The sequence below is a fragment of the Nematolebias whitei genome, chromosome 1 (genome assembly GCF_014905685.2).
Source record: "Nematolebias whitei isolate Nwh7 chromosome 1, NemWhi1, whole genome shotgun sequence".
Lineage (NCBI taxonomy): Eukaryota > Metazoa > Chordata > Actinopteri > Cyprinodontiformes > Rivulidae > Nematolebias > Nematolebias whitei.
Window position 1 is genome coordinate 34,287,775 of NC_056498.1, and position 17,108 is coordinate 34,304,882.

The following is a 17,108-nucleotide window of genomic DNA, read 5'->3' on the forward strand; positions in this document are numbered from 1 at the left end:
ATAGATAGATAGATAGATAGATAGATAGATAGATAGATAGATAGATACATACATACATACATACATACATACATACATACATACATACATAGAATAGATAGAATAGGTAGAATAGATACAATAGAATAGATACAATAGAATAGATACAATAGAATAGAATAGAATAGATACAATAGAATAGAATAGATACAATAGAATATATACCATGGATGGATGGATGGATGCCGTAGATAGATATAGATATTGTAGATAGATACCGTAGATGGATATCGTAGGTAGATCGACAGATATTGTAGATAAATACGTAGATAGATATCGTAGATAGATATCGTAGATGGATATCGTAGATAGATATCCTAGATAGATATCCTAGATAGATATTGTAGATACCGTAGATAGATATCGTAGATACCGTAGATAGATATTGTAGATATCGTAGATAGATATTGTAGATACCGTAGATAGATATCGTAGATACCGTAGATAGATATCGTAGATCATTTTAAGTACTGTTTTTTGTTAAGCACTTTGGTCACCATCACCATGGTTGTGTAAAGTGCTATAGAAATAATTAAATAAATAAATACCGTAGATAGATATCGTAGATACCGTAGATAGATATTGTAGATAGATCGACAGATATTGTAGATAGATCGACAGATATTGTAGATAGATGCGTAGATACCGTAGATAGATACCGTAGATAGAAATCGTAGATGGATACCGTGAATAGATACTATGAATAGATACCGTAGATGGATACTGTAGATAGGTATTGTAGATAGATACCGTAGAATAAATACCATAGATAGATAGACGGATGGATGGATGGATACTTATTTACTCGATCTGTCCATCCATCTATCTATCCATCCAAAAGAAGACACACATGAAATAATCAAAAAAAGATACAAAATACACAAATTTGGAAAAAGACAATGCACATGCACAAGGTGGTACATGATTAACATGTTGTAGATGAAATGCTGGAAACCCTAATCAAGCAGAAGACTTGTTATTTGTGTTGTTTTCTTTTGTTCACTCTGGTTTATGAATCATTCAGACATTAAAAAAAGAAAACTTAAACTGAAAGAATGAAGCAGTGTTGTCAACACAAAGCATACAATTACAAAAGCAAACCTTTAAATTGGGATTTTGAGACAGTTTGTTTCCTTTTCTTTAGCTGACTGATAAAAATAATCTAAGGTAAAACAGGTTGACAGATATAAAGTGCTCTTAGCATCCACAAAGAGTTACCTGAAAACTTGACATTTAGTTAGTGATGATGACTCCCAGGTTCTGCGTCAGGACTTTGTTTCTAAAGACGTGATGTTCAGATACTGTAATCTGCTGGAGGTAGTTTTTAATTTCTCTACCTGTCCACGTTCTTCCTTTTAAACAAACGATGCACAGTACCATACCTCTTTATTTATACAGCACTTTAAAGCAGCAACAAGGCCAGCCAAAGTGCAGTAAATATGAAATTTGGATAAATGAGTGACAAATCAGCTAAAATCAAAGAAGCGAAGGCTTTTTGGAAACGCAGTCTAAAGGAATTAGGATCCATTTCAATCTTCTGCACTGTACTTTGTCACCCGTTTGTATTTGACAGTAAAAAGTAATAAAATTGTATTTAAATGCAGCCTTTTTGTGATTTAATGAGAATCGAGTCTTGTTAGTGTCCACAGCATGAGTGAGTTCAGTCGTGTTATTATTGTGAAACACAGCCAGTTCACTGCACGTGCCCAGCACCGAGACAGGCTTGCCTTTGTGCTGTGAGTCAGCACTTCCCCCCCCAACCCTCCCCAACCCTCCCCAAAACAGGCAGGCTCTGCTTCAACTGGGGGGGTAATGGAATGGATGCGGCATCAGGCCAACCACAGGAAATGGAAATGGTAAGGAAAGAGCGATGGCGCTGGTGCATTCTGTTTTGCGGTTCCTCTTGTGATTGCAGCGTTGCTGCTGCCACACACAGGAGCCGTCCAGAGCAGTTCTGGTCTCTCCTCAACTATTTGTGGTTTTGCAGCCTTTGATGTGAGATGGGGTTGTTTAGTTTACTCTTCTCCCCTCGAGCTGCCCTGCGCCTCCTTCACTGCGCAGTAAAGACACAACCTGAGGTGGTAAGGTCCGTTGTTCGTTATCGGGGAAGCTTTTTGTTCCACCCCAGCGGCTCGCTGCCAACACAAAGTCACCAAGCTGATGTCAGGAAAATTATTGGTTTGATTTTAGCCGTCACTTCCGAAATCATTTAGCCTTTAATGGTGAGAATGCTGACTCAGTATTTATTCTGTTGTTTCCTTCGGTTTATTATTTGTTGTTTTTTAGTATCCAAGTACTACCGCATACTTTATGCTGTTTTAACTACTTGTATCTCGAAACAATCAAAAGATGGTAACTAGAAAGTTTCAGAATCATCCATTTGTCCATCCATCATCTGTCCATCCCTTTGTCCATCCATCCATCATCCATCCATCCATTTGTCCATCCATCCATCCTTTTCTCCATCCATCCATGCATACTATACATTTCTCCATCTGTCCGTCCATCCATTTGTCCATCATTCATCCATCCACTTGTCCATCCATCCACCCATCCTTATGTCCATCCATTATCTATCCATCCATCTGTCATCTATCAATTATTCATCCATCAATCCATCCATCTGTCATCTATCCATCATCCGTCCATCATCCATCCCTCCATTCATTGTCATCCATCATCCATTCATCATCCATCTCCAGCCATCATCCATTCATCATCCATCTCCAGCCATCATCCGTCCATCAGTCCATCCATCTGTCCATCAATCCATCCATAATCCATTTGTCCATCCGTCCGTCTATCCATCATCCGTCTGCCATTCATCATCATCATCATCATCGATCCATCTTTCTATCCATCCATCCATCCATCAATCATCCATCTGTCATCTATCAATCATCTATCCATCCATCATCCATCCATCCATTATCTTTTACTCGCTTCTTCCTTTTCTGGTCACGAGGGTCACCGGTGCCCATGTCCAGCAATCACTGTGCAAGAAGTGGGTACACCCTGGACAGGTCTCCAGTCCATCACAGGGACACACAGAGACAAACGAGACAAACAACCATTCACTCTCTCACTCACACTTATGGACAATTTAGAGTTACCAATCAGCCTAACATGCATGTTTTTGATCTGTGGGAGGAAACCGGAGTACCCAGAGAAAACCCATGCGTGCACAGAGAGAACATGCAAATTCCACACAGAATAGCCCCCCGGCCAGGATTCGACCTGGCGGCCTTCTTGCTGAGAGGCAGCAACTCAACCAACTGTGCCACCGTGTCGCCCAGAATAATCCACAATATACAAATATTTTTAACACAATACATTGAAGATCTCCAATAGTTCAATAATAGACTTCTGCAGTCTTCTGGTAATTCTACTTCTAGTAATAATTCTACTTCTGCTAAAGCTAATTCTAATGTTTGTTCAGAATATGCTCATTTTACTGTCCGTAAATATTTTAATGTTAATGCTAATGGTAATTAGCTTTTTTTTTTTTTATTAGAAACGAACTTTCTTTTAAATTTAGCTCTTCCTGTTGACAGTCCTCTCCGCCCTGCTGATGCGCCTCTAATTAGTCTGCATGGGGTTCATCAGGAGACCCACAGCTTCCATTATGAACCTCACCGCTCAGCTTTGTGCTGGAGCTCCGAGTCCGCTGAGCAACGCCCCGGTGATTGATGGGCAGCGGAGCGGAGGTATAAATCTTAAAACGGAAGGACGAGGCATCAGCAGCCTCCATCAATCCAGCGCAGGGAGTCATTCGGAGCGGCCAGTGGGACGTCTCCACGTGGGAGGAAACTGCACGTCCAATCAAGGAGCAGGAAGCAGAAGTACACTGAACCTGTGGCTGAGTCGGAATAATCAACGTTCGACGAAATGGTTCTCTGAAGTCCAGCTGCTTCTTAGAATTCAAGCTTTTAATTTTGCTTTGGTGTGTTAAGGTGTTCTGAGCCCTGGATACACGTAAAAAATAGAAACACGAGCACTTGGTGAGAAACTGAATAAAGATGCAGCAGCAGGAACTTGTCCGTTTGATGCGTCAGCGGAGGAGGATTGAGATATAGGCGACAGTTGTGTTTTTTAACAACCAAAAGTCCGTGACTCCCTCCAAAATTAACTGTATTTAAGAAAGTGATGTCGCCAAAGCTTTGTGATGCAAATCCTTTACGCCACAGAGAGTGAAAGATCAGTTTCAACTTCCTCTTTTGTGGTATTTAGTGAAACAAAAGAACAAGGAAGGAATTGATGGAGCGGAAACCTAAATGACTAACATAAATGAAAGGATCAGGACAAACTGCACTGGTATCGCTTTATCCTCCGTTTCGTCTGTGCAGTGACACCAAGCGGGATGATTCACTTCTGGAATACACAGCAGGATGGAAGCCAACGCCAGCACAGCGGGTCTCCTGCTTCTCGTCAGTCATACCAGGGAGAAGAAGAGTATCCCTGCCTGCAGATGTTCATCCATTTATCACTCTGCCCATTACTGGGCTTCCCTTTAGTTTACTGGGAACACGGTTCTGTTACAAAAATTTTGCGCTGTGTGAAACCAGAAACGTGGCATGGTGTTACACGGGATTTCTTTGATACAACCAGAATCCACTCATTATTGTTGTGTAATACGAATTCTTGACTGTTGGGTTTTAATACGGATGTGCTGATTGGTCCACAGTTGGATTGGAAATGGCCAATGTTCACCAAGTAATGAAATATCTGATTTTCTTTCTTTGATTTTCTGGTTCGTGAGCACCTTATGGCTGAGTGCTTAATAGATGTTAGCATATTCCAAGTGTGTATGTTTTTACTAGGGGAATATTCAAAATAAGTTGTAATTTCTTTAAGGTAGAAAATGAAGTCAGAAGAAGCTTCAAGGAACCACTGAGTTTTAGTAAGGCCCTGTGATGGACTTGCGACCTGTCCAGGGTGTTTCCCGCCTCTCACACAGTGATAGCTGGACATGGACACCAGTGGTGCTTGGCTTCTATCTCCATCTTTGCCAGGCTGTTATACCATCTGGTTATCTGATGACTGACACTGCATACGTGTTGATGGCTCTGACTTTGTTCTTACATCTAGATAACTCTTCAGGATCTTCCTGCAGACGTATCGGTGTAGATTTGTACTCTTGAAAAAACTCACTCGGCAGGTCAAGGCAATTTTAAAGAAAACTATAAACTGGAATTAACTTTGAAACTTGCTTCCAGTAGATTTCATTTACACATATTCACTCAAGTGCTTTCAAATTCTCGCTTCCATTTCTGATTAGATAAGATGGTGACGCTTGCATCACTATGACCTGTGATAACGCGTGGCGGCGTCACCAGTTGTGTTCCACTGCAGTCAGCGTACTGTTGCTGTTGCTGCCGTCTCCTTGGTGCAGCAATTCAGTTTTGCTGCATCAATACTTGGTTAAGCTGCTGGCCTACGCTTGTGAACTGAAGATCCTGCATGCTAACTGTAATTAGCACTGTGCATTCTAAGGGACTAAAAATAAGAGCGACGGTGCAACAGGTGCTCATCAATAAGGAAAAATACAGTGCAAATGAATGATGGAAGGCTCAATTTTTTAAAACGTTTTTATTTGTTTCCCGCCTCAAAATTATTTGCAACGCCTTGAGAAATAGTTTAACTGTACAAGAACATCATTCAGTCCCTTCCAGCCGCAGCGCTCGGCTCATCCGGAAGTTGAGAACTGAATGTAATGAAGGCCCAAGTGTCTGCTTTTGAATACTTACCAAGTGAAACTTTATACTGGAGGAATTGGACACAGATACACGGGCAGCATTAAGTGTTGAGGAAAGACGGTGGGAATCTCCCCGTGGTCTCAAAGCAGATTTAACTGCGGTTGTTACCGGGGAAACCGGCTGAAGGCACTCCCAAATGAATAATTGATGAGCGGGTGTCACCATATGTGTGAGCTTTGCAGCAGGTTTGGTACCTGCAGAACTGGAGCAGGAGAGACCTCTGCTGGTTGTAAAGCAGCGACATGAACGGAGAATTCGCCCCCTTGCTGAATGAATAACTGACATTAAATACGCATTTGTTGTTGGGGGGGGGGGGGGGGGAGATGCTCAAGCCTTTCTCATTTTGTTGGTAATCAGCTTGGCGTTCTGAAAAGAAAGTGCGCCTCCTTGTTCTTGTAAAAGGGATCCGATTTGAAGGAGCAACAGCAGGGGAGCTGACCTTCTCCTCCGCTCTCTCGTTCTTTTTTGTTTTGTTTTTGTTTTTTCTTCGGGGCTTCCACGGCTGCATTCAATCAAGCGATGCTTATGCAGTATGTGATGTTTATGCAACTGCTGCCCACGTTTGCAGAGGCTTTCATGCACACCAACACACACGGATAAACGCCCACGACTACGTCGGAGCAAAGTGTCAGAGTAATTTTTCTTTTCATTTAAATAGTGTTAATACCGCCACCGAAATGACACAAGTGCTTTAGTTAAAAGGTTTTTATTTGTGTTTAATAATGTGCGCAGGACAAAGAGGTGACGGTAGTAAAAAATAGTTGCTACTCTTTAAATGTTATTACCGGTAATTTGAAAGAAAAATCCATGAAATACATGGATCAAACGCTCAGCGAAGCAAACCCCAACAAAGTCTGGCCCAGTTTTAGATGCACTTGTGCTCACAGTTGCCTGGACCCGCAGTTAGTTCGCTTGCTATGACGAACCTGAAGCAGGAAAGTCCCCCATGGTGACCGAGCCCCACGGTGTCCTCTTTCCTCAGACTGGCCTTGTGTATCAGAGAAGCTGCAGCTTCTATATACGGCACAGATATATTTATGTTTGGCAGCTTTCATGTTTGCCTGTACTCCAAGGTTCACTCAGTGTCTTAATCATGGGTGAGGTTACATGAGGTACACCATGGTCAGGGTTTCTGTGTGCACAGGTACCATGTGATCACATACAGTGCTTAACAATAATCTCGAGTCACCCTCTAAACTCTGTATGTTTTCTTCCAAAGAGCCAGACTTTCTTGTGATCGTAGTGGTCTTGCTCAGTCGTTTCCCAGGCTTTTCAAAGGAGAAAAATGGAGTATGGTTGTTTTTTTTAATTCATTTTCTTTACCTGAGCATTTTTACAAGAATGTTTGTGATGTTGCCGAACAACTTTACTGCAACCTTCAGGCATATGAAGGTTCCTAAACTCAAAGTATAAACCATTTGTTTGCATGTTTGCATCTAACGAATAACAATTAATGAATGAATAGGATTATTTGCTGGAAACTGGCTAAAGTACTAGCTAGCTAGTTTATCACTTACTACTTGGTTCTTTATCTAGCTACTAGCTAGCTAGTTGTTTTTTTAAAGTCTCATCTTCTCATCGTTAACATTTCATTGCATTGTTGACCTTGCATTAACCTGCATATGACAAATAAACAACATAACAACCAATACTAATGTTCCAGGTGCTCTAGTTTTTAACTACAAGTACTTTTTCTAGTAACTGTTTAATCACAGTTACTGACCAGCTAGTAACTAACTAGCTAATAACAAATTTACATAAAACTAGGTGAATAACCAAATCTAAACCATACATTTAGCTGCAAACTAGTTAAAGTACTAGCTAGCGCCCTAGGTATTAATTTGCTAGCTATTTAGTAGAGATGCACGATATTATCGGCATGGTATTGTATCGGCCGATATTGGTGATAAAGTTAAATATCGGATGTCGGTCATTTCATCACAGTAACTCACAGATATAAAAGGCGCTATATACAGTGTGTGTGTATGTATATATATGTATATTTTATATATATATATATGGCACTATTTTTGTATGACAATGGGTGACAAGGATGCCTTCAGCATTATGACGTCAGGCGCAACGTTGAGTTTAGACTTGTGAAAATTTACAAACCTGCTCTGTTCGAGTGTTGTTATTGTGTTAGAGTAAATGTCGTGAATAAATTAGACATTAAACATAATCTAAGTTGAAGTGTTGCATCATTTTCAACCTCCTTTTTGGCATCTGCATTTGGTAACGGACCAAATTGACAAAGACCATGCAGAAGCCCGTGGTGCTGGTGCTCCGTGTAAATGTAGTATTTTAATTCCACAGCAGATAAAGCTATATACTCTCTGTAAGTAGGTCTAGGGGAAAAAATATCGGTATTGGTATTGGTTATTGGTCAAATAAGTTTTAACATATCGGATATCGGACAAAATGTCAGTATCGTGCATCCCTACTATTTACCACTTTAGCTAGCTTTTAACCTCCTTTAGCTATCAGTGCTTTAACTAGTAACTGCATTTGTGAAGTTACTAACCAGCTAGTAACTTGCAAGCTATTCACATATTCCATAAAACTGAGCTAATTCTAAAGTCAATATTATCAAGTTTCTAGCTAATAAAAATAGTTAGCTACCTAGCTAGTAACTTTTTAGTTTTTTAGCACTTTATCTAGCTTCTAATATTCCTGATACTGTAACCTTTAGCTGTAGGTACTTTAACTAGTAATTGCATTTTTCAAGTTATTAGCAAGCCCACAAGTAAATGTGCTACTAGCTTGCAACTTTGAACGCTAGTAACAGACTTACATACAACTTAGCTTATTTTAAACCTAATATTTAGCAAGTTTCTAGCTAAAAAATAATATACTAGCTAGCCTCCTAGCTAGTAACTTACTAGCTATTTAGCACTAGCTAGCTACTTATATTCACAGTATTTTAGCTTGTAACTGCTAAATCATCATTATTGCAGCTAATAACAGAGTTTCTAGAAATAAGCCCACAGTTTTTTTAAGGTGCGCTGTGCTCGTTTCCCTGAGTGTTTAAGAAAACATCTGTCTGTAAATATTGATCATTATGAGGTTTTGTCTTTTTGTAGTTTTTGCCCCAGACATTACGTTTTTCTGCCTGATCTCAGTAGAAATAGCTTCTGCGTTGCCTAATAAAACATGCTGAGCCTAAATGCTGACTCTGTCTGAGATATTCATGTGTCCAGTCCTTTTAAATGACAGAGCTGCGGGACTGTTAATCAATACGCTGATGAATTCATCCAAAGGAGGGGAAAATAATCAATTTCTCTCTTTTCCAGCAAATATTGGGTACCTTAATACTGATGCTTGAGCAATTCTCTAACCTTAATTTTCACAACTCCGGTTGTATTTCAGCTCATAAATTATTTCTGCTGTCTGGGTGAGAGATTGACAAATCACTGGTGTGTTCAAACTGATCCATCACTTTTTTTTTGTCATCACCAGAGGTTGACTGACAAAACCTTGTGTTCCACCCAGACTTGAGTCTTGATGTGGCTGACAGATTCGGTTGTTTTCACACCTGTATTGCCAAACAAAGTTCTGCAGGAATCGTGTTTTATTTTTTTTAATCACACCTCATAGACACCTGTAACTAATGACTCATAAATCAAAAATTATAAATGACAAAAACACCCAGAGAGCTAGAATGCCTGAAGCAGAAAATACGTTAAAAGATGTGCAAAGCAGTGTTTTGTACAAAGTGTATCCTAAGTGCCGTGCGTTTGTCCGTCCACAGCGGCCGTGCTGAAGTACGAGAACAACGTGATGAACATCCGACAGTTCAACTGCTCACCTCACCCTTACTGGCTGCCCAACTTCATGGACGTCTTCACCTGGTCTCTGCCTTTTGTTGGGGAGAAGGGTGAGTGTGCAGACATGCATTAATTACACAAAATGAGAGGATTGAACAGAAACAGTTCATTCAGACTTCATCAGTTAATCAGAAAACACACGTGTTGCAGTCGTACTGTGTCGAGTTCTCACCTAGAGCCAGTAGTTTTGCTGCAACATGCACAAATTGGTGTTTGTTTTAATCAGATGTAACGGATTTGTTTCATTCGTGTCAGCACAACTGCGATGTGTTTCCAAAAATGTGGGGAGCTGAGCTGACCTAATCCCTAACAATAATCACAACTTAAAGAACTTTTATATATATATATATATATAATTAAGTATTATTTATAGGGATTCATGATATTATTGGCATGGTATCAGCCGACATTAACGATAAAGTTAAATGTCGGACATCGACCATTCCATCAAAATAACTCACCAATATAAAAGGCGCAGTTTATATATATATATATATATATATATATATATATATATATAGTGTTACATCATTTTCAGCTTCTTTTTGGCATCTGCATTTGGTAGCAGGCCAAACTGACAAAGCCCATGCAGAATAATGTAGTATTTTAATTCCACAGCAGAGAAAGCTATGTAGTCTCTGTAAATAGGTCTAGGAGGAAAAAATATCGGTATTGGTATCGGTTATCGGCCAAATAAGTTTTAACATATCGGCATATCGGTCAAAAATCCAATATCGTGCATCCCTAATTATTCACAAGAATATTATTTATCACACCCTCTACAAGAGTCAATTAAAACGGCTTTATGATTCAGAATTATTGCCTATTCCACGTTTTGGTTTTTAAAAGTGTTAGGATGAAGACTTTTAACTCATTAGTTCAACCACTTGAAGCAAAGGCTTCAGGCACATAGACATGTGCCGCAGCTAATTCAACTAACTGAAGATATTTGTGACCCATACTGGTAAAATGAGTCGCAACGAGGAATTTCTTAATATTGAGTTATTAATATTTTCAAATTCTCTATCTCAAAAGCTTCAAAATGATCCGGAGTTTGTCGTAGTTTTCAAATTTGTTGATGTATCACCTGGTGGCGACAGAGTACCGGTAGTTTTGTTCACGAGTATCCCGATTTAAATTTTTTATTTTTATTGGTCTGGAGAGATGTCTTCAGGAATTCCAGCCCACTGTGTAAAAAAAAAATGGAATACATAAATGTGACCGTGACGTCAAACATTATACAAAGGGATTTCCCAGCAGAGAAATGTGTACCATTTCAGAGGAAAATATAACAATAAAAAAACTTCTACTTAGACTTGAAGGTAGATTAGGAAGATTGTATGTATTTTAGTTGCCATTCTCATGAGATGGTGTCTTTATGGACACAACTTTACACAAATCTCCTCAAAAATCTGTATTTTCAGTCATTCCTCTGGGATCTGTCTCACTTTGACTGTCATCTTGTTCTATTAACCGATGACGTGAACTCCGCTTGGAACTATTTTCATAATAGTTTCATTTATTTTGTGAACAAACATGCTCCTTTTCATCAGTTCAGAATAAAGGGACGAGACAGACCCTGGTTTACTCCAGAGCTAGCTGACCTCCTGCACAGGAGAGATGATCTTTGGGCTGCAGCGAGAAAATCTGACTCAGACACTGACTGGTTGAGTTTTCGACAGATGAGGAATAAATGCACAACTGCTGTTAAAGCAGCAAAACGCAACTATTTCTTATCTCAGACCTCCAAAAATCTAAATGATCCCAACAGATTCTGGAAAACCATCAAATCTCTCTCAGGCACCCCCCAATCATCTGACCTCCCATCACAACTTCTCGTTAACTCTGTTCCTGTGTCAAATAAGCACGAGATCCTGAACTGTTACAACAAACATTTTGTTGCTTCTGGTTCTTTATTTGACACAGTTACTAATGGAAAATCAGCCACTTCACTTAATAATCAAACTTCTACAAATTAAATCCCTCCTACAAGTCAATCCTCAGTTAATCACAGCTTCTCTTTTTCTCCATTCTCAGTCAGTGAGGTCAATTAACTGTTAAAAGATCTTGATCCTAAAAAATCTGCAGGTCCAGATGAACTTCCACCTTATTTCTTAAGGCTGGCTGCTCATATCATCACAGTCCCTGTGACCCACATCTTCAATCTCTCCATAAGACAAAACTCCATCCCAGACACTTGGAAAACGGCCTTTGTTCTTCCTTTGCTGAAGGGAGGAGACCCCACCTCACTGAACAACTATCGACCAATCTCTAAACTCTGCATTTTAGCCAAGGTTCTAGAAAAACTGATAAACTCTCAAATCAAAGATTACCTGGACTCATTTAACATCTTACCTCTCCATCAATCTGGTTTCAGGAAACAACACAGCACAACCACTGCTTCACTGAAGGTTCTTAATGATGTTGTTGAAGCACTGGATGCTAAGGATTATTGTGCTGCACTTTTCTTAGACCTGTCTAAAGCTTTTGACACTGTGGATCATAACATCTTGTGTCATAAACTCTCAAAAATCGGTTTCTCAGATCACACCATTGGTTGGTTCTCTATCTCTCAGACCGGAGGCAATGTGTTCAACATAATGGTACTTCCTCCAGTTATTTAACAGTCAACAATGGTGTACCACAAGGCTCAGTCTTAGGACCCACCCTCTTTACAATCTACATACATAACGTAGGTAAAAACATCCCTAATGCATCCATACATTTCTATGCTGATGACACAGTTGTTTATTGTCGAGCTAAAACTGTTGCTAAGGCTTTCCAGCTTTTGAAATCTGCATTCAACATCATCCAGACTGATTTGTTCCACCTCAAACTTGTCCTAAATGCCGACAAAACCAAAGGGATGCTTTTTTTCAAATAGGAAGTTGGTCCCAGCAGTTCTTCCTCCGATTTTATCCTCAAATGGTGTCCCCATTGAGTTTGTTGATTCCTATAAATATTTGGGTATCTTGGTCGACTCACATCTTTCTTTTAAGCTCCATGTGGAAAACTTGGTAAAGAAACTGAAAGTTAAACTGGGTTTCTTTTTCAGAAACTGATCCTGTCTAACTCTGAATGCTAGGAAACACCTTGTAACTGTGACTTTACTTCCCTCAATTGATTACGGTGACATTATTTACATGAACGCTCCTACAAGAACCCTGCAGATGTTGGATGCTGTCTATCATGGTGCACTAAGATTCATAACTGGCTGTGATTATCGTACCCACCACTGCACCCAGTATTCACTGGTTAACTGGACATCATTAACTTCACAGACTCTCTCACTGGTATATTTTCATCTTTAAATCACTTCTTGGTCTGCTGCCTTCATACATCTCCTCCTGCATGTCTCTGCGTGAGTGCAGCTACAGCGTGCGCTCTCAGGACATTATTACCTGCAGTGTTCCCTCAGTGAGGACTGAACTAGTCAAAAGGGCCTTCTCCTACTCTGCTCCTGTTTTCTGGAATATCTTACAAAAAGTCCTGAAGCTCTCGACCTTGACCTCTCTAAGTGTCTTTAAGAATCTGTTGGACTCCTGGCAGGGACCAATGCAGACATGTTCCTGTTTTTAGTTTTTCTACATTCGTCTTAGAATCTAGCAGTTTTTTTGTTACTTTTCTTTTTTTAGCCATCCTATATGATTAAAAAAAAAATCTGTATGCGTTTTTATAACTGTTTATTGTCGTCATCTTTCTTTGTTGAAATCAGGTCTCTCTTGTAAATGAGTCCTCGAGCCTCAATGGGATTTACCTGTCTAAATAAATGTTGAATGAATTTTCACACTTTTTGCACAGCAGCCTGTGTTCAGTTGAACTCATTTTTCCAGCATGGGTCACAAACGTGTTCCTTCATTCTCACCGGTCCGATGAATCAGCTCGGAGGCGTGCGCACATTTTATGTAATCAAACTGGCACAACAGCAGAAGCAGGCGAAGGGTCACTACAAAGTTTTGTTGTTGGGACGGAGGTTGAAAATGGTGCCAAATCTGGTAATCCGCCATGATGCAATGTGGTCGTGTTAGCAGTATGGCAGGCACCAGTAAAAAAAAAAAAAAATTGAATGAAAGAAAAACCAGTTGTTTATAAAAATAAGTTTTATTTGAATTCTTAAGGACTCTCGTGTTCAATAATCACTGCATCCAATCCTAGTTTTACCTTTACTATAAAAGCATCTCCAGGGATTATTAGTTTTTAATTATTTACCTAAATAAAAATTTTAAAAAATTATTGTTCATCCTAAAATTGCAAATTAACATAGATTGTGATTTTTTTTTTTTTATTGTACTGAGTTTAAAATGTACTTTTATTAAAATTTTGTTGTAGATACCAGTTTATGCCAGTAGGTGGCACCATTAACATAAAGACAGATAATGACTTGTTTTATACTGTAATTATTTACAGCATACTATCCCATATACATGTATATAAATGGATTTATTTGTTGTTCCTGTTCAGTGGCACAACAGGTCACATTTCTCAGGTTTCACCCGAAGAGAGGAGAATAAACTGAACAAGTTCGTCACAGTGGATGTAAAACACCACATAGAAGATTTGAGATAAACTCAGGGTTTATTTTAAAACGCTGCACACTGAATTAACTATATTTCCTTTTTTTTAATAACGTCTCAACTCTGCTGCTATTGAGGCCAGAGGAGAGCTTCTGCGGGAGCTGATTTACGTCCGTCCTAAAAGAAGATGAGTGGAGCCTGTTCAGAGGAGCGTTGTTTGTTGCTCCTGTGTTCTGGCTTTTAAAAACAGCTACATTAGTCACGTGAGACAAGTGTTTCCACTTCTGCATTTGAAACAAGCAAGAGCAGATAAAAATTCAACGACCGTAAAGCATTTCCAACAAGCCGCTTGTAAATATGATGGCTTCTTTTATACTTTACTATATGCAACCTGTGTTAGCAAAATAAGTTAGAAAGAGCACCAGCTACAGAACAAAAAAGTAAAAATATAGTTTTTTTGTTGTAATGATGAGTTTATAAAAGCACCGTCTTTTAACCCCAGTAACTAAAACTGTGAATAATCTTCATAATCTACATTTAAAATAAAGTTTTCCAGCAGATTTGTCTTATAACAGAGTGAATGTTTATGAAGCATTCACTCTGTTGTGATCCATTTTTCTTCCGTACGTTTTTCAGCATCTTTCTTGTTCCACAATTTTTGTGCTATTTCAACAAATCAAAACGTTCAGCTGTTTCCTGCCATGATATTTTGGTATTGGTGCAACGTTAGCTTTTTGAAATATTTAGCATTTTCTGCCGTTTTTACTCATAGAAAATGAACAGAGCTCATTTTACATCCTTCAGATCTTTAGATCTGTTTACAAACTTTTACTGCTCCTTTCACATTTTGTTCTGCTTCAGCTTTCTTGTGCAAATTTTAACATTTTCAGCTACTTTCAGCTGTTTCTTTTTACTTAACTACAACATTTTTGTGCTTCTTCGAACTTCTTTCTACTAATTTCAGCTTGTTGTGCTCCTCTCAGTTTATTTCTACAAGTTTCAGCTTTTACTATTTCAGTTACTGTTTAGCTGTTTTTATGCTAATTTTTGCTTTTTCTGCTAATTCCACATTTTTTGCACTCATTTCAACTTTTGTCAGCCTAATTCAGAAAAAATACTCTCTATACTTCTTTTTGGTAATTTAAGCTTCTTTCAGCTTTGTAGCCACTTTTCAGCTGTTTTTTGCTTCTTTCAGCATTTTTAAGATAATTTCCACTTTTTTTGCTCATTTCTGCTGCTTTCAACAATCGTGTTCTTTCTACTTTCTTCTGCTAATGCTGCTTGTTCTACCTATTCAGCTACTTTTTTTATTATTTTTTAACTAATTTCAGCTGTTTTCAGATAAATTCAAGTTTTTTGTAGTAATTTCTGCTACTTTCAGCCTAATCAACTTCTGTCTGCTAATTTCAGCTTGTTATTCTCCTTTCGGCGTTTCTCTGCTAGTTTCAGCTTTTTCTGCTGTTTCAGCTACTATTTAGCTTTTTATGTGCTAGATTTAGGTTTTTCAGCTAATTCCTCTTTTTTAAGCTAATTTCAGCTCCTTCCACTTCCTTCTGGTCATTTAAGCTTCTTCCTGCCTTTTGGGGTATTTTTCTTTGGTAAATTCAGCCTTTTTTTAGCTAATTTCCTATTTTTTGTGCTCACTTCTGCTTATTTAAACCTAATTCAGCAAATATACATTATTTCTGCTTTCTTTTGCTAATTTTGGCTTGTTCTTCCATTTTAGCTACGTTTCAGCATATTTTTAGCTAATTTCAGCTGTTTTTCATCAAGTTCTTATGCAATAAGCATTCACACTGTATTTTCGCAGGAAATGCAATTTCTCTAGTTTACTTTGAAATTGGCCAATTTTTCTTTGCTGGCTACTGGGAAATCCCTTCATATAATGCTTGGCATAATTGTAAAGCTTGGGGATTCTCCTTTTTTGAATATACGTCTAGAGTTACGAATATCATTGTTCCAGATAAATAAACACATTTTTGCACCAGCTAACTTCAACCCTGGTGATAAATCGCCAAATTTCAACAAACGATCATCATTTTGAATCTTTTGAGATGAAGAACTCATTGTTGGAAAATCTCGTCAACTTGTCAGCGCAGGCCACAAGTAGTAAATAACAGTTCTTTAAGCGTCAGTAATGTTTACCAGAACTAAAATAAAAATACTACAAACATCTTCAAAGAATCTTTTGGTGTTTTGGAGTTCAGCGCTGACACATCTGCACCGGTTAATCACACACGACCGCCGCTGACTCACCGACTGCAGGGAGCCCGTTTTAGGTCTGACCCCTCAGCACAAGACCGTTCCTCACAAGGCTGCGAGGTCGCCGTTGGACAAGAGGACAAATGGAAGTCCACCCGCTTTGAATTCAAGAGTTTCATGTGTCACTTTAAAAACAAGCTGGTCTTTATCAGGTTCTAAAATTAGTCAAATCTAAACTCAAGTGACCCGAAAACACACAACGGGTTCCAACATGTCGTTATTTATTGAACAAAGCCAAAATGGATGGAAAAAGCTACATTTCCATCTCTACAGGTCAGCAGGTTAAATATTAACGTTCATGTCAGGACACTTAGCTTTAGAAAGGCCAGCAGGAGAAATTCTCTTCCATCTTAAGAATAAAGGCAACATGAGTTGGGTTTGCAGTTCTGACTCGGCCACACAGCTTCCAGAACAACGTCCTGTGAACAGATGGAAACTGATTTGATGTTTACCCATAATGCACAGCATCTCAGCACAAACACCTCGTACCAGCTGTGGGGGAGGAGGTGGAAGTATGATGCTGTGAGGACACATTGAGTCCATCACAAAGTATTTGATTACCATGGGGGAGGGGGGAGGCTGCTAGGAGAACTTCACTGCTAACAGAACCACACTTGCCAACAGAACCACTCTTAACAGGACCATGCTGCTAGGAGAACCTCACTGCTAACAGAACCACACTTGCTAACAGAACCACTCTTAACAGGACC

The 17,108-nt window shown here is 39.1% G+C and overlaps 1 protein-coding gene across 2 annotated transcripts in view; it reads left to right on the forward strand.

The window, feature by feature from the left end:
- The window catches only part of LOC119409642 (serine/threonine-protein phosphatase 2B catalytic subunit alpha isoform), a 129,274-nt gene that overhangs the window by 88,883 nt on the left and 23,283 nt on the right, over positions 1-17,108 (forward strand). For both annotated transcript variants that reach the window (XM_037676546.1, XM_037676554.1), the window contains exon 9: positions 9,547-9,672. In XM_037676546.1, the coding sequence (XP_037532474.1) occupies positions 9,547-9,672 (126 nt within the window). The remainder of the gene's footprint in view (positions 1-9,546; positions 9,673-17,108) is intronic.